Below are 19,560 nucleotides of genomic sequence, written 5' to 3'. Positions count from 1 at the left end.
TATGTGTCCCTAGGTCTGAAGTGGGTCTCTTGTAGACAGCATATATATGGGTCTCTGTTTGTATCCATTCAGCCAGTCTATGTCTTTTGGTTGGAGCATTTAATCTGTTTACATTCAAGGTCATTATCGATATGTATGTTCCTATTACCATTTTCTTAATTGACTTGGGGTTTTTTTTGTGGGCCTTTTTCTTCACTTGTGTTTCCTGCCTAGAGAAGTTTCTTTAGCATTTGTTGTAAAGTTGGTTTGGTGGTGCTGAATTCTCTTAACTTTTGCTTGTCTGTAAAGCTTTTAATTTCTCTGTTGAATCTGAATGAGATTCTTGCTGGTTAGAGTAATCTTCATTGTAGGGTTTCCCTTTCATCACTTTAAATATATCCTGCCACTCTTTTTTGGCCTGCAGAGTTTCTGCTGAAAAATCAGCTGATAACCTTATGGGGATTCCCTTGTATCTTATTTGTTGCTTTTCCCTTGCTGCTTTTAATATTTTTTCTTTGAATTTAATTATTTGTTAGTTTAATTAATATGTGTCTTGGTGTGTTTCTCCTAGAGTTTATCCTGTACAGGACTCTCTGTGCTTCCTGGACTTGTGTGGCTATTTCCTTTCCCATGTTAGGGAAGTTTTTGACTATAACCTCTTCAAATATTTTCTCAGACCCTTTCTCTTTATCTTCTTCTTCTGTGACCCCTCTAATTTGAATGTTGGTGTATTTAATGTTGTCCCAGAGGTCTTTGAGACTGTCCTCAATTCTTTTCATTTTTTTTTTCTTTATTCTACTCTTTGGCAGTTATTTCCACCAGTCTAGGACTCGAGTTGTGAGGCAGTTGTGTAGAGCCGGGTCTTGGTGCCGAGATGAGGACCTCCAGGAGACCTCATTCTGATTAATATTCCCTGGGGTCTTAGGTTGTCTATTAGTCCAGCAGTTTGGACTCAGCACTCCCACCACAGAAGTTCAGGCCCAACCCCCATCCTGAGAACCAAGATCCCACAAGCCCCACAGCACGGCAAAAGAAAAGAAAAAAAATGGAGCAGTACAATAACAAAGCATAAATATAAAATAAAATTAGAAAAATAAAAACTTTATTAGAAAAAATAAAAATATAAATGAAACAACAGAACCACAGCCTAAAAAAAAAGAAGTCGGAAAAGGTCTTGGCTGTGGGGGTTGGAGCTTAGGTGGGGGTGGGGCTTAGGTAGGGCAGGGTTTAGGGTGGGTGGGGCCTAGCCTCAGGACCTGCACAGCTGGAAAAGGCAGCACGGCCAGAGGGGGCCGCAGAGTGCAAACTGCAGAGGTAAGGCCCTGGGTGGGCATGCGGGGGGTGAGGGGTGTGGGGGGTTTAGGCTCAGCTTAAGGGAGCCTCAGAGGGTGGAGGATGAGGCCTGGGACCTCACCAGGCTCTCTGGGGTCCAAGTGGGCAGGGGAAACGCTGGCCACATTCCTTTCTGATCCTCTGCTCTCCCGAGGGCCTCTCTCCATTCCTGTTGATCCCCTCACTGTGGTTGGGCTCATCCTGAGCATGGAACCCCTCCCTTCCCCCAGCCACCCCTCAGGGGCACTGGTCCCATCCATCCAGCCTCTACTTTTCCTCCTCCTTCCCTCCCCACAACATCTAACTCAGTCACTCAGGGGTTCCTCCCATCCCCTTAGGTGTCCGTGGTCCCCCACCAGTGCCTAGTAGGTGCCCTAGTTATGAGGAGACGTGAACTCTACGTCCTCCTAGTCCTCCATCTTGACTCTGCCACCTGAGAGCAGGAAATGATTTTAAAGGTAGTAAAACCAAGGGGCAAGTTTTATTTTGCCATCTATAAAATGAAGATATTAATAATACCAGCCTCTCAGAGTTGTTGGGAAGATTCCATATAAACATTTAGTACAGTATTGGCACAGCGTAAGTGATCAATAAATGGTGGTAATATTAATATCATAGTTAGTTATTATTATTTCTATTTTTAGATATGGATGCACAAGGAAGAATCTAAGGTAACTCCTATGTTTTCAATTTGAATGACTGCACAGATAGTAGTAAATTCACTGGAATGTCGAGCAGGCAGAAGAAGCAGATCAAGAGGGTAAGATAAAGAGCTCATTTTATAAATAATGAGCTTGAGATACCCATGAGACATTCAGTGCTGATGTCCAAAAGGCAGTTCAAAGTAGGAGTTTTGATATCAGGAGAGATTTTCAAGTATAGACAGTATTGGGAATATGGAAAAGAAATGTAAGATGTAATGATATGAGATGGAATCATGTATAAATGTTTAAGGATTTTGTAGAAGAGAAACCCATGAAGGAGAATCAGAAGAAATAGGCAAGAAGATACAAGGAGAATCAAAAGAGAGAAATACCAGGAAAGACAAGGTAACAGAATTTCCAACAGCAAACAGTCAACAGTATCAAATGCAAGATAAATTCAGATAATGAGTATAATATGTCTGTTGAGTTTAACAATATGAATATCACTTATGACTATTACAGTAATGAAATGCCTATTTAATAAATACTACAAAGCATAATGCCAGCTAAGTCTATATTTGTGTGCTATCATTTTAAATTATGATAATAGTGCCTGGTCTAATTGATATAATGAACAAATACACTAGCATTATAAACACAAAAATGCATCGATATATGTGTACATCATGATTATAAATATACAAATAATTTTGGGTATAGTTCTTAGACTTACCACCAATTCCCAGAAACTCAAAATTTTCTCTGTAAAAGATTTTAAGTAAAAACAATAGAAGCCAACTTGAAAGAATAAAAATGTGTTCATGTTGGCAGTGTTTACAGTAAAACAGAAATAACATAGCTGATATGCAAATTCTTTAAGCTTTCCATATTTTCTATATATTGAATGCTACCCTACTTTCTGAATGTTTCCTTGAACAAAGAACTTCTGACTCCATGAATCAGAAATATAGCTAACTTATGGTGTACCTTATAAAGACCATCCTAAAGTAAATGTGCCACCAACTTCATTCAACAAGTGAGTTTACTTAAGCTACTAATAAAAATATGTACCCATGTTGCAGACATTATTCAGGTCTTTTATTAACATCTATTATCAATCTTTCAAACATTACCTCAAGGCCAGTGGTATTAAACCAAATTTAAAGGTGAATAACTGAAGTTTAGTGGGGTTATGTAACTTGTCCAAGGACACAAAGCTGGCAAGTAACAGAATGAAGATTCTGACACAAAAGCTCATGCTTTTTCCCACTACACTCTAATATTATCACTACTCCTGAACAATCAGAAGTAAGAGATGTTTTTTACATGCCAGTATACTTGAGAAAGATTTCTCTACTCTTTCCTTTCCTTACTGCTAAGACGGTTTCTTCTCCCAAACCCAACCTTTGTGAGAATAGCTCTATTTGCATTATCACTTAGTCTTCTGTAAGTTGCCTCTTTATATCCTTGGCTTACTTGGTTTTGTTTTTCTTTTTTTCTGGTGAAAGTTCTTTATGTATTTTGGATACCAATCTTATATCTGTAATATATTGCACAAATTTCTTTTCCCAGAATAGTATATATCTTTCAACTTTAGGTCTTTGTCACATAGACTTTATTTTTACAAGCTCAAAAGTATCTATCTATTTCTTTATAATTTTGCTTTCCTGTGCCTTGCATAAGAAATTCAACCCTATTCCAAAGCCAATAACATATTTATTTTTTATCTATTTTCATAGTTTAAATTTTTAATTTGTATAAATGTTTAAGGATTTTGTAGAAGAGAAACCCATGTCTTTAATCCATCTAAAAGGTTTTTCAAAATAATTTGAGATGGGGTGCTCTTTGTCATACAACTCTATTGACTGAATAGGCCCTACTATTCTTACTATTTTATAATACAAACTCTGCCATATATCAAGTTTCCTTATATAAACAGCCTTGTTTCTGAGTTCCAGTTTGTCCATTTAGACTATTTGTCTATTCTTATTCAAATGTCATTCTATTTTAATCACTATTCTATAAATAAAAATTATTAGCTGAAATACAAGTTCCTATCAAATAAACATATACCTACTCATTATTCTTCTTCAAAGTTGGCTTAGCTATTTTTGACCCTTTGCTTTTCTGCATGAATTTTACAATTAGCTTATCAAGCTCTATGAAAAGAATTTGACAAGGATAATGATTGGAATTGTATTACAGGGTGATTTTGGGAGAACTGACATCTTTATAATATTGAGCTTTCATTTCCAAAAACATAGTTTGAATCTCATTTTATCAGATTATCCTTCAACTATCTCTCATTATTGATGTTATCTCTGTACTCCTCTGTCATTCCTTCTCATTTTTCAATGATTGTTGTTCAGACCTCACTGACATTTCTCCAATATATACAGAGACAATATTTCCAACACTCTGGGTACTTTGAGTTCCTCCTCTCCAATATCTTATCTTCCATTATATACCTCTAGCTGCTCCCATAGTCATACTATACACCTTGATATTTCCAATAGTTACAATCATTGTAATTCCTTCAATTTTCTTTTAGTCATTCTACTACCTAATGACAACCTCTTTGCAGCTTATTCACTATCGTACAATAACCACTGACTTCATAAGAATCTCCAACAAGAGTATATGAAAATCCCTGTTTGCCTAGAAAAGTTCTAGTTTATGCCTGTTGTAATTATTAGAGCATCTTTCACTCTCAAAATTGACTGATTGGATACAAAAATTGACATTGGATGGTATAGTTATGCTACTTTCAATGCACTGATCCATCGTGTTTTTACTACCCTTCACCTTTTCATGACTCCCCATCCCCTTACTGTACTCTCTTCTCTAAGTTTGCTTGCATGTGTCCTGGACTCTCTCAACTTTCTCTTATTTTGTGGTCTGTATTGCAAAAAAACACAACCATGGTCTGCTTCCAGCCATAATGGATTGTCTGGTAATAAATTTACCCTCCCTCCATAAATAACTAGAATGTTGGACCAAAACATATAAAACATTTTTTTAAGACAGTGGACAGTAGGCAACTCATGATTGATCCCTGAGAGGGGGAAATAAGGTAAGGTTTCTGATCACTAAAGATTTCTGTCTGTAGGCACATTTTGAACTATGATGCAAGGCAAAGGAGCTCGTGAAAAATGTGGATACCTCACTGAGTTAAACAGAAATTGGAGTTTACAGAGTTGGGTTGGTGATGATGTGGCTGGAATTACAGAACAGAGAGCACTGAAGAAGACAAAACTATGCACAGAAAAACTCCAGAAACTGACATAGGGCTCAACTTGATTCTTTGGCTGAATGCAAAGCTGTACATACATACGGTAAGACTCCATGAGAATAAGCAAAGAACAATTACTAAAAAGTGGTAGAACAATTCCAAGAACTCACACAGAGCTGGGAGACATTCAAACCCAAACAAATCATAACACTTCACTAGAGACTCCAGAAGCATCACATCTTAGTAGCAGAGTTAAACTGGCCCTAAAGTTCAGGCTACTCTAGACCTGCCTTAGTAATACTTAAAAGCAAGCCTTGATGTTCACAATGGAGTAACTGGTTCCACATCTACCTAATACCATAAACAACTAAAAAACTGAATAAAATATTTGAAATAGATGTTTTCAGACACTGGATAATTAGCATCACAAAGGTGGGATCCCTAATAGAAGGGAAACAAATGAGATAATTCCTATGATAACTCTAGCCTTCAAGACAGAGGGATGGGGGATGTTCTAATTGTAACCAGAAAGATTAAAAAGACCCCTTTGAACATCTGGAGCACTCAGTAGATGCTCCAGAAGGGTCGTGTCTGGACCCAGAAAGACCCAACAACCATCACTACATTAGGCCTGCACTAAGAAAACTTTAAATAAGCCTATGTGTATCGTTGAGAGCAAAGAGAAAGACAAAAAATAGACATAATATATAAAAGAATTAATTAAACACTATATTATAAAGTGATAGTTTCTAAAAGAAAAAGTAGAACAGAGTATGTGGGGTGTGTGGAGGAGGACAAAATGAATAGTCACTAAGATTGGCCTCATAGAGAATGTGGCATTTGAGCAAAGACAAAGGAAGTAAGGAAATTTGTTATACAAATATCTGATAGAAAGTGCAAATGGGAATAGTCATTGCCCTAAGCCATAAGCCAATGCTCTAAGGTGGAAACATGCCTGGCTTGAGGTACAGCAAAGAAGCCAGAGCTGTGTGGGCAAGGCAGAAAGTAGTAGGAAATGTGGTCAAAGAAGTGCGTATGTTGTAGGGTAGGATAGGTGGGTTGGACCAATGATTTTGCAGGATCTAGTGGACCATTTTAGAGATATCATCTTTTACTCTGAGATGCAAAAATTAATTAGAGGAGTTTAACAGAGTAGTCATATGATACGATCTACATCATAAAATTACTCCCATTTCCCTGTTAAGAGTACACATTAAAGACAGGGTAGGCCTAGAATATAAACAGGGAGCCAGTTAGGAGGCTTTTATCACAGACATAGAAAGTAATTGGCAGAGCTAGGCCTGGAATTCAGGCATGTCTAATATAGAGTACATATTCATAACGATTACAATTTGCTTGATGATGATGATTATGTTGATGATGATGATGATGATGATATTTTGCAATAGCAGATTTGAAAGAAGAAGAAAGAAGATGAAGAAAAGGACTAGAAGAAGGAGAAAGAGAAGGAAGAAGAGCAGAACAAAAACAGTAGTAATAATCAGTGATAATTTGTTGTGGTAGTTTTTCCTTTCGCTGTTTTTAGTCTTGTTTCTACTGTTGAGGTGTTTTAGTAAAAACAATAGCCATCAAGTAGTGAATCTCTATTATCTATCTACCAAACACCATGGTAGGCTCTTTAGCTGCATTTTCCCATTTAATTTGCACAAGACTCACATGAAATAGTATTATCATCTTTGCTTTACAGATGGAAAACTGAGGTGCCAAGAGATTAATTTAACCGATCAATGGTAAAACAGCTCATAAGTATGACTCAGTATATAAACCCAAGTCTGTTTGAATCCATTGTCCTGCGATCTTTCTATCATGATATGTTGCCTCTGTTTACTGTCAAATCTGGCCATAGCCAGGATGAAGTTTTACTGAGACTGAAATCTCCAGGATGGAGACTAAAGCAGCAGCAAACTCTTGGAATTTTTAAAGTCCAATTCAGACATGTCATATATAAAAATATGTGTGTGTGTGTGCACGCATGCGTGTGTGTATTTAAGCTACATTACTGCTTATAATAATGTGAGAAATATTTCATTGTTAAAAAAAAAAACTTCTAAAAAAAAATTTCACATTATAAACCTCAGAGGAAACTCTGTTGGCACACCCAGACAAAACAGGATTGATGAATTAAGAAAGAGTCAAAATGATAAATTGGTATGTTTTGTTGTCTCACGTTACTGGAATGCAGTTAATTCCTTTATGACTAGAGGCCTGAAACATTGCATTATATTCAAAGTAAGAGAGAAAAAAGAAACAATTTATTCTAAATGTATGAACTTCTGAGTTCATTAAGCATTTGAAAACAAGAAATTAAAGAAAAAGCATCTCACTGACTGCTGATAGGACAGAAAACATACCATAAATTGTCTGGCAGCAATTTAGAAATATGAATAAAGAGTTTTTAAAATATTAATATACTTTGCTCATCAATTTCCCTCAAGGAATTTATCCTAAGGAAGCAAAATGAAATCTGGGTAACACTTCACGCATAAAGATGTTTACTACAGTTTATTTATAACAACCGATAATGGAAAATAATCTTTATGCCCAAGATTTAAAGAAATGGTCCAATAGTACATAGCTATTGTGCAGCCATGTTTATGATGTTTTTAATGACAGAAAATTGCTTGTGATACCACTTAGCTTCCTTATAAGTAAGATATAAAAATGTATATATGGTACAAATTTAATTATGCTCCAAAAATAAAATAGAAAATAAATAAGCCTAGACGTAAATATGCCAAAAGTTAATAGTATTTGCTTCTAGGTAGTAAGATTATGGGTGTGTGTATCGGGGGGTGGGGGGGGCATGTGCTTTTTCTCTGCTTCTAATAATTATCTATATTTTCCAAATTTTCTACAGTGAGCATTGGATACTTTTATAATCAGAAAGGGGAAAAAATTAACTCAAAGAGAAAAAAGATTATAAAGAAAACAGTTCCAACAGTCCAGGCACATCATTTTATTTCTTCTTATTGGCTGAAGTTTTACCGTATTTAAATAGAAAGATTTGCTTTCACATCACACAAGTGTTCTGCTGCATCAATAATAAATTTCTACATAAGAATATTTAATATAGGTTTTTCAGAGAGAAGATTACTTTTCAATAAAGATACTGGGATGTTTAGTTATCATAGATTCTTGCAAATGTACTATTTAACAACTACTTCAGGGGGTTAATATATCGGTCCTGGAATACAGCACCATATGTTCCAAGCTTTTATCACTTTCTAAAAACATAAGGAAGATAACCCCAAAGCTAGACCTGTTTATACAGTATATTTGATGCTTTGATTTTTAGTGGAGTCAGTCTTTGATGACTAATATTTCTTTTACCCGCTAGTACCAAACCCTAAATAAGGCTCCTGACTAGATTACATTCATGAAGGTCTCATTTTAAAGGAAATTGGAGAGATGGAAAAAGATTACAGGAAGACACATCATAAAAGCAGGCCTCACAAGTCAAACTTAATAGTAAAACCATTCTTTTTCATGTAGACAACCATGAAAACAAATATCCTGTGAGCTAGAGATATGTATTATATCTTTCCAGCAGATCTTTATGCCTTCTTGAGACAGATTTCCATAACTGTATAATGTGATTACAGTTGATGAAGCAATGGCCCACAGAAAGAGGTTGATAAAGCATCAGGCTCCAGGAAACCAGATAAACATGCTCATGATTTCTAATTGTAACAAGGGTAGGATAACACTGGATATGAAGATCGAACTCAGACAGACCGAGCAAATATTGGTTCCTTCAACTTTAAAAATAAGTATCCATAAAACAGCACCAACTCTCTTATTAGAATAACTTGGAACATATTCATGTTACTTCCTTGATTGATAGAGAAGATTCAAAAGAGACTGTATGACTTTAACATGTAGTATGAAAATTATAACACCCTGTAAGAGACATTTTAAGCAACAAAATGAATATACCTGTAAGCAAACTAGAAGAGCAAAGAACAAGAAACTTTGAAATGTATGACCAACTTGTCCAAAAGACTATCCCAGGTGATATGTAACTTAAGAAACACATTTTCCTAACACTCTAGCCATCCCACCGCTCTGCAACCCCCGCACCTGACCATAGGAGCTATATAAGGATAGTCTTTATGAGAGACTAACATGAAAGAAAAACTAGACTAGGAATTCAACATGGACCAAAGTTAAAAAAAAAACCACTATAATTTCAGAGTTTCTGTTAGGTCTCTACTTAGCAAAGGATATAAGAACAGACTTCGTTCCTTGAAAAGTAATAGGTCTCATTTGTCAGGAGTTAGTGGATTCCTGGTTACAGTAGGCAAGTTGAAAGGTATGCATGTGCTGTGCATAAACAGGAAAAGAGTAATCCCCTTTATGAATTTAGAAATCCTGGCAGATTATACTGCTTTAAAGAAAATGTTTCCTTTCCTTAATATGAATTGACTATACTGCCTCAGAATTACTGTTTGTTTTTCAGTGGTGTGTGTATGTGACAATTGTAAGTTACTGACATGAGACAGGCACACCAACAGAAGAATGAGGGGTATATGCTTACCTCATGGTAGCAGAGATATCTTCATAGGGAACCCAAACTTGGAGTGCCAAGATTCAGTCTTGTACATGTGGCTAAAGCCTGCTGTTGTGAGTTATACTCTCAAGAGTCAGTAACATAGACTTCGGAAAAAGCACTTTGAGGATCATTGATTGTCTTGCCGGAATAAGAGGGACAATCCTAGGGACAAGTGAAGCCCTGTAGGCAAAGTGTAGGTTTCCCAAAGGTGGTTTCAGGGAAGGAATATTATTCTTACTATGAAAAACTGAAAAAGGAATTCTCTCATGGGAGAGTAAGTCAAACTAAGAAGCAAAGCAAGGAACTAAAGTTTGCCCTAGAGCAACAATCTGTGTGAGGTTTAACTTTTTTCCCACTGTCCTAAATTTCTATATCATATATAGCTAACCATGTTCAAAGCTCTCCCATATATTTAATTCCTTCTAGTTAGCTCTAAACATCAGTAAGCATTACATACACCCAGTCCTGTGTCAGTGGTGTTGTAGAAAATTAAAAGAATCAGTAGTAAAGTGAAGTGGCTGTTCCTGAACCCCTCTTCTGCTGAAGCCAGCATGCCAGGAACAGCATTGTGTCAAGGACAAATGAGGGTCCCTAAATTCCAGACACTGACCACTGCCTACCTAACACATGACTCAAGTTGCAGTTGAAAGAAGACAGAGAGAAGCAAGCAACCAGGTGAAAGAGCAAGCAGAATAGATTGACTTGGGAAGGGAAATTAAACAAACTCCTCACTTTCTCCCAAATATGCTAGAAAAAAATGACCCCGAAGGAAGAAGGCAGATGTTAGATTATAGGGCTATGCTTCATTTGCTTAAAAGAATCCTATCACTATGTGTACAAAGTTTGTGCAAAGTCTTCCAGAATCAGCTGTCTCAATATAATAATGATAACTGATTTCTTAGGGTTAGATTTTTATTAATGTTTTTCAAAGCATATGTCGTTAGTTCTCTCTATTTTCATCAATACTTTGTTCAAAACAGATTTGAACAGGATTATAAAAAATACACTGTTATGTTAGAAAATGTAGATGAAGTAATCGTGGTTAAAGATAGAGTAATACTATCAGAATAACAGAAAAGTTAGTGTACAAAAACACAAGCAAAAAAGCTTTCCAGAGTCATTATATTGGGCTATAAAATTGGCTCAGAGTTTTCCAGCAGCCAAAGCAAAGGGAAAAGTAGGATGAGTTATAAGAATCATATTGTTAAGATAGAAACACCTTGTTATATAGGAGAAGAAAAGCTTTTTCTGAAACTGAGTCTTGTGAAAAAAATAACATACAGAACAGCACTCTATAATAAACATAATAGCAAGTCACTTGAAATGGTTCCTTATAGTGTCCCCCAAGGAAGCCTAGCACATAACGCTAATGCTTCCATCGGTAAAGAACACTTTGAGTTCTCAGATAATCTATTTGTTTTTTTCATAACCACCATTTAACAAAAGTCAGCATATTATACCTGTTACTCTCTATCTCTTAAAATAAAATGATATCACTACAGCACATATACAAGAATATATTCCTAATATGGTCATTATTTTGATATTACTAAAATAACACAAAACCATAATCTTCCTACCAAAACCACACTGAAGGTATCCACTATTTCTCTCACCTGTGATTCTTTCACGTTCTCAACAGTAAAGTTGAACCAGACTCGGAAGCGTGGATTACAGGTATCCGGCCTAATGAATAAATCATACTCAAACTCAGAGACCTGGTCCACCCGTCCAAGGTTACCTGTTAATAAAAATTAAGAGAACTGGGTTTTAATAGAAGTTCATGAAGCTCAATGGTATATACATTTAAATATTATGAGCTCTGACAATGACATTTGTCATCACTCAGTACTTATAGGTTCATTTTTCACAATCTGCAGGGCTGCCAACTCTGAATGTAGTCCAGAAAGAGGAGGTTTTTCAGCTAGTCTAGGCTGTGGTACAAGCAACTCTTTCTATCTTTATGACCTAGCAGATCTATTTGTGCTACAAGTATCTTTGACAGATTGGGATGCTATATAGAGCATGTGGCAAGTGCCTGTGAACCAAGTAAGAATCACAACCAAACTTCAGTTTCCTAGTTAGAAAACCAAAGATGATAATACCTCATGTATTTTGTATTAAGCATTATAGTATACAAATTACCTCTAATATATTTGATCTTGTTTAATTCTCACAACACGGTTATGCAGTTTGTACTGTGTTTGGTGTATTTCCGAACTTCTATCAGAACATGTTAGAGAATATATAAAGCAGAGTAAGGTTTAAACAAAAATTAGAAGTAGTTGCTACATAACAATAATAATGGTAAAGTCGCAAACAACCATGAGATTAATTTCCATTTCCTCCACCAACAGAACAGGCATATCAAAAATGTATATACTTGGGTGTGAGTCCCATTCTTTGTCTCTCCTCTCTCTGCCTGATATTCTCATGAGTGATAAATTGCCCAAAATATTAACAGTGGGATGGGATAAAAATAAAAGCTAAGAGTCTTGTAAATTCCCAAACCAGATAATCAACAACTAAAGAAGAGTAAACACGACTATAGAAAGCAACAAAGCAATTGATTGAGAAGTCAGTATAGTATTGTACTTGAAGAGCACAGCAACATCCTACTTTTAACAGTAAGGTCCTACTGTATAGCACAGGGAACGATATTCAATATCCTGGGATAAACCATAATGGAAAATAATATAAAAAAGAATGTATATATGTGTATAACTGAGTCACTCTGCTGTACAGGAAATTAACAGAACACTGTAAATCAACTATACTTCAATTTAAAAAAAAATTAAAAAATAATAATTCCATAAGTCATCCCCAAAAAATGAGCTCTAGCCTATCTTTCTCCAAAAGAACACTCAGAATTAAACTTTAATCTTATATCCACCAAAGTTTTAAATTATTTCTTTTACTAGTTCTACTGGCATGTCACTTGTTTTTCTGAGCAACAGGTGTAGTAGATGCAGTACTAGCCTGGGAATCATCAGACCTGAATTCAAGCTCAATTGACTCACTGTGCAACAATGGGTAAGTTACTTACCCTCTCAGGGCCTCATCTGTAAAATGAGAATATTGAGTTACCTAACTTCTAAGGTTCCTTTCAGCTGTAACATTCTTTGGCTGCCTGATTCTAGGAATGATCAGGCAGTGATCCAAGACAATAAGAGAACCCTTCCTTCAAAACCAAATCAATTAATCTTAGGGTGATTTTTGTCTGCTCTCATCAAAATGTGGGTGGAGAAACCAAACGTATTCCTCCTTCCAGAACCAGAACGATCAGTTACCTCAAGTTAAGTACATAAATATTTTTAAAAATGCATTGATGGCAAAATACAAATAAGAGCTAATCAAGACCAAAAGCTTTTAATCTTTCTAGTTTCAATTGTCTTCAGAATTTCCAAGGAGATTCTTCAATGAAATGGTCCTTTCAAATATTATCCTCCAAAAATATTTACTAAGCTTCTGTTGTAGAGGGCAGAACACTTATTACATGAGAGGACTAAACTTGAAATCAGAAGATCTAGACTCAAGTTTTAGCTCTGTCACTTACTGAGTGACCTTGGAAAATTCACTTAACCTCTATCAACCTCTGCTTTTTCAACTATAAAGTAAGAATCATATAAATAGAAATATGAATATTTATCTCTAAGTTAATTAATGAACATTAATTTTAACTAGTATATAACTGATATTAACACGAATTTTCAATAGAAAATTAACATTTTCTGAGCATTTCTACATGCCACATACTGTCCCAAATGCTAGGTATACTAACCTATTTAATTCTCACAACAACACTCACGTGGTAGAAACCATTACTATCCCCATTTTACATATGAAAAAAACAAGGGATGAAGATATAAAATAACTTATCCAAAGCTATACAGCATGTAAGCAAGTATGAGTCAGCTGGGATTTGAATTCAAACAATATGTCTCTAGCCACTAGACAACAGCTTCTACTAAAAAAGCTGGTTGGAAGAATATAAAGATAATACACACTGAAGGTACAATATAAGTTATAATCCTTAATAAAAACTTACTATCCTTAAAACAACAAAAAGTTAAAAAGCCACTGTTTTCTTGACTTCTAAAAGTTCACGGTTGAAAAATTAAACATTAATGTACATTTCAATGCTCAAAGGAAAGAAGATTTTTATTTTGTTTTTAATTCTGGAGCACTATAAATGGATTCTGATTAATAATAACATGTCTTAAAATTGTTGCTATGTATTGTGCCTAATAATAATGCACCATATGTGTCTTAAAATTTACAGTTTCAAAATTATTTCAGATCCTTTATATTACTAAAGCCTCACCATGACCCCATAATGAGTAAACTGAGACTCAGGAATGTTTAGTGCTTGCTTAAGTTCATGCTTTAAAGCACCATGGCGAGACCTTGAAACAAAGACTTCTGACTCCACTGTGTTACGCTTTGGAATATACCATAGCTACAGCCAATTCAGTTCTTCAGCCATTCAATCAGTTATTCATTCAAAAAGTACTATACTATGTACTATAAAATAGAACAGATAGTAAGTCAAACAAAAAGGTCTTTGCTTTCACTAAGTTTACAGTTCCAAATAATAATAAGCATCTGGTCTTTGGTCTTCTGTAACTATTCTGTTGGCCTTCTTCACCATTTCTATGAGGAGTATTCTCTCTGTGTGTATGCATAAAAATGCTTTCCTTGTATTACCAGTAATATTTCAACAAAGTGCCAATTGATGATGTTCTGAAAACAGCTATTGAAATAAGCTGGCCATGCCTCTATATCATCTGGTTCCCTTCCACTTATATGAAAGGAAAAAAAAAAGCAAATAAGAATTTAAAATATAGGACAAATACAAAAAAAATTATATGTAGATTTTAAACACAAATATATCAATAAATGTGTTAAGTATAAATGGACTAAATATTACAAATAGAGATAAAAATACTCTGGATAAAGAAAACAACTATATATATTGCTTATAAAGACAAACTTTACATTTAAGAGCACAGAAAGACTGAAAATAAATGGTCTTTTCAACTATCATCAGCCAAAAATATTTACTGAGCCCTATGTTGTAGAGGGTACAATACTTATTAATTTAATGAAAAAGTTTTAATAGGAAAGCACTATCAAAAAAAAGCTAATGTAGCTATATTTATCTCAGACAAGGTAGGCTTTAAATCAAGAAACGTTACTAGAAATGAACAGAGATATTTCATGATGCAAAACAGGTAAGTCCATCAACAAGATACAAAAATCTTAAAAGTATATACAACTAACAATAGATCTTCAAAATATATAAGTAAAATTTGACAAAATAAAAGAAGATAGAGACAAATTTAGAAATATGGTGAGAAATTTTAACATACCAATACCACAAACTGAGAAAAACCAAGATAATATTCAGAAAGGATTTAGACAATTTGAAAATGTGATTTAAAAGGATATCTAGGGACAGGAGGCAAGATGGCGGAAGAGTAAGACGCGGAGATCACCTTCCTTCCCACAGATACAGTAGAAATACATCTACACATGGAACTGCTCCTACAGAACACCCACTGAACGCTGGCAGAAGACATCAGACCTCCCAAAAGGCAAGAAAATCCCCACGTACTTGGGTAGGGCAAAAGAAAAAAGAAATAACAGAGACAAAAGAATAGGGACGGGACCTGTACCAGTGGGAGGGAGCTGTGAAGGAGGAAAGGTTCCCACACACTAGGAAGCCCCTTCGTGGGCAGAGACTGCGGGTGGCAGAGGGGGGAAGCTTCAGAGCCATGGAGGAGAGCGCAGCCACAGGGGCGCAGAGGGAAAAATGGAGAGATTTCCGCATGGAGGCTCGGCGCCGAGCAGCACTCACCAGCCCCAGAGGCTTGTCTGCTCAGCCGCCGGGGCAGGCGGGGGCTGGGAGCTGAGGCTCAGGCTTCGGTGCTAGCCGGGAGGGAGTCCGGGAAAAAGTCTGCAGCTGCCGAAGAGGCAAGAGACTTTTTCTTGCCTCTTTGTTTCACAGCGTGCAAGGAGAGGGGATTCAGAGCGCCGCCTAAACGAACTCCAGAGGCGGGCGCGAGCCGCGGCTATCAGCGCGGTCCCCAGAGGCAGGCGCAAGCCGTGGCTATCAGCGCGGACCCCAGAGGCGGGCGCGAGCCGCGGCTATCAGAGCGGACCCCAGAGACGGGCAGGAGAAGCTAAGGCTGCTGCTGCCGCCACCAAGAAGCCTGTGTGCGAACACAGGTCACTCTCCACACCGCCCCTCCCAGGAGCCGGTGCAGCCCTCCACTGCCAGGGTCGGGTGATCTGGGGACAACTTCCCCGGGAGAACGCACGGCGTGCCTCAGGCTGCTGCAACGTCACGCCAGCCTCTGCCGCCGCAGGCTCGCCCCGGATCCGTACCCCTCCCTCCCCCCAGCCGGAGTGAGCCAGAGCCCCCTGAAGCAGCTGCTCCTTTAACCCCGTTCTGTCTGGGCGGGGAACAGACGCCCTCAGGCAACCTACATGCAGAGGCGGGTCCAAATCCAAAGCTGAACCCCGGGAGCTGTGCGAACAAAGAAGAGAAAGGGAAATCTCTCCCAGCAGCCTCAGAAGCAGCGGATTAAAGCTCCACAAACAACTTGATGTGCCTGCATCTGTTGAATACCTGAATAGACAACAAATCATCCCAAATTCAGCAGGTGGATTTTGGGAGCAGGATTTATTAATTTTTCCCCTTTTCCTTTTTTTGTGAGTGTATATGTGTATGCTTCTGGGTGAGATTTTGTCTGTATAGCTTTGCTTTCACCATTAGTCCTAGGGTTAGGTCCATCCATTTTTTTTTTTTTTTCTTTTTTTACTTAAACAAATTTTTTTCCTAATAAATGTTTTCTTAATAATTTTTTCCTTATTTCCTATTTTTAGAAATTAAAAAAATTTTTTAATAAGTTTTTTCATATTCTTTATTTTTAAAAATTAAAACTTTTTCTTAATAAATTGTTTCTTAATTTTTTTCTTATTTTTATTATAAAAATTAATAAATCTATTTTTTTAAATAAATTTTTTCTTAATAAATTTATTCTTAATTTTTTTTCTTATGTTTTATTATAATAGTTTTATTTTATTTTATCCTCTTTCTTTCTTTCTTTCTGTTTTTTTCTCCCTTTTATTCTGAGCCGTGTGGATGAAAGGCTCTTGGTGCTCCAGCCAGGCATCAGGGCTGTGCCTCTGAGGTGGGAGAGCCAACTTCAGAACACTGGTCCACAAGAGACCTCCCAGCGCCACGTAATACCAAACGGCGAAAATCTCTCAGAGATCTCCGTCTCAACATCAAGACCCACCTTCACTCAACGACCAGCAAGCTACAGTGCTGGACACCCTATGTGAAACAACTAGCAAGACAGGAACACAGCCCCATCCATTAGCAGAGACGCTGCCTAAAATCACAATAAGGCCACAGACACCCTAAAACACACCACCAGACGTGGACGTGCCCATCAGAAAGACAAGATCCAACCTCATCCACCAGAACACAGGCACTAGTCCCCTCCACCAGGAAGCCTACACAACCCACTGAACAAACCTTAGTCACTCGGGACAGATACCAAAAACAACGGGAACTACGAACCTGCAGCCTGTGAAAAGCAGACCCCAAACACAGTAAGATAAGCAAAATGAGAAGACAAAAAAACACATAGCAGGTGAAGGAGCAGGGTCAAAACACACCAGACCTAACCAATGAAGAGGAAATAGGTAGTCTACCTGAAAAAGAATTCAGAATAATGATAGTAAAGATGATCCAAAATCTTGGAAATAGAATAGACAAAATGCAAGAAACATTTAACAAGGACATAGAAGAACTAAAGAGGAACCAAGCAACGATGAAAAACACAATAAATGAAATTAAAAATACTCTAGACTGGATCAATAGCAGAATAACTGAGGCAGAAGAACGGATAAGTGACCTGGAAGATAAAATAGTGGAAATAACTACTGCAGAGCAGAATAAAGAAAAAAGAATGAAAAGAACTGAGGACAGTCTCAGAGACCTCTGGGACAACATTAAACGCACCAACATTCGAATTATAGGGGTCCCAGAAGAAGAAGAGAAAAAGAAAGGGACTGAGAACATATTTGAAGAGATTATAGTTGAAAACTTCCCTAAGATGGGAAAGGAAATAGTTAATCAAGTCCTGGAAGCACAGAGAGTCCCATACAGGATAAATCCAAGGAGAAACACGCCAAGACACATATTAATCAAACTATCAAAAATTAAATATAAAGAAAACATATTAAAAGCAGCAAGGGAAAAACAACAAATAACACACAGGGAATCCCCATAAGGTTAACAGCTGATCTTTCAGCAGAAACTCTGCAAGCCAGAAGGGAGTGGCAGGATATACTTAAAGTCATGAAGGAGAAAAACCTACAACCAAGGTTACTCTACCCAGCAAGGATCTCATTCAGATTTGATGGAGAAATTAAAACCTTTACAGACAAGCAAAAGCTGAGAGAGTTCAGCACCACCAAACCAGCTTTACAACAAATGCTAAAGGAACTTCTCTAGGCAAGAAACACAAGAGAAGGAAAACACCTACAATAACAAACCCAAAATATTTAAGAAAATGGGAATAGGAACATACATATCAATAATTACCTTAAATGTAAATGGATTAAATGCTTCCACCAAAAGACACAGACTGGCTGAATGGATACAAAAACAAGACCCATATATATGCTGTCTACAGGAGACCCACTTCAGACCTAGAGACACATACAGACTGAAAGTGAGGGGATGGAAAAAGATATTCCATGCAAATGGAAATCAAAAGAAAGCTGAAGTAGCAATTCTCATATCAGACAAAATAGACTTTCAAATAAAGACTATTACAAGAAGCAAAGAAGGACACTATATAATGATCAAGGGATCAATCCAAGAGGAAGGTATAACAATTGTAAATATTTATGCACCCAACATAGGAGTGCCTCAATACATAAGGCAAATACTAACAGCCATAAAAGGGGAAATCGACAGTAACACAATCATAGTAGGGGACTTTAACACCCCACTTTCACCAATGGACAGACCATCCAAAATGAAAATAAATAAGGAAACACAAGCTGTAAATGATACATTAAACAAGATGGACTTAATTGATATTTATAGGACATTCCACCCAAAAACAACAGAATACACATTTTTCTCAAGTGCTCATGGAACATTCTCCAGGATAGATCATATCTTCGGTCACAAATCAAGCCTTGGTAAATTTAGGAAAATTGAAATCGTATCAAGTATCTTTTCTGACCACAACGGTATGAGACTAGATATCAATTATAGGAAAAGATCTGTAAAAAATACAAACACATGGAGGCTACACAATACACTACTTAATAACAAAGTGATCACTGAAAAAATCAAAGGGGAAATCAAAAAATACCTAGAAACAAATGACAATGGAGACACGACGACCCAAAACCTATGGGATGCAGCAAAAGTAGTTCTAAGAGGGAAGTTTATAGCAATACAAGCCTACATCAAGAAACAGGAAACATCTCGAATAAACAACCTAACCTTGCACCTAAAGAAATTAGAGAAAGAAGAGCAAAAAAACCCCCAAAGCTAGCAGACGGAAAGAAATCATAAAGATCAGATCAGAAATAAATGAAAAAGAAATGAAGGAAACAATACCAAAAATCAATGAAACTAAAAGCTGGTTCTTCGAGAAGATAAACAAAATTGATAAACCATTAGCCAGACTCATCAAGAGAAAAAGGGAGAAGACTCAAATCAATAGAATTAGAAACGAAAAAGAAGAAGTAACCACTGACAC

At 36.8% G+C, this 19,560-nt stretch overlaps 1 protein-coding gene across 1 annotated transcript in view; it reads right to left on the bottom strand.

Moving 5' to 3' along the window:
* The window catches only part of AGBL4 (AGBL carboxypeptidase 4), a 1,388,494-nt gene that overhangs the window by 1,131,679 nt on the left and 237,255 nt on the right, over positions 1-19,560 (bottom strand). Inside the window, exon 3 of the mRNA XM_082431251.1 lies at positions 11,377-11,501. Within this exon, the coding sequence (XP_082287377.1) occupies positions 11,377-11,501 (125 nt within the window). The remainder of the gene's footprint in view (positions 1-11,376; positions 11,502-19,560) is intronic.

The sequence above is a fragment of the Balaenoptera physalus genome (assembly GCF_965194825.1).
Source record: "Balaenoptera physalus genome assembly, chromosome: 1".
Classification (NCBI taxonomy): domain Eukaryota; kingdom Metazoa; phylum Chordata; class Mammalia; order Artiodactyla; family Balaenopteridae; genus Balaenoptera; species Balaenoptera physalus.
This window is presented reverse-complemented; position numbering and strand designations above follow the sequence as displayed.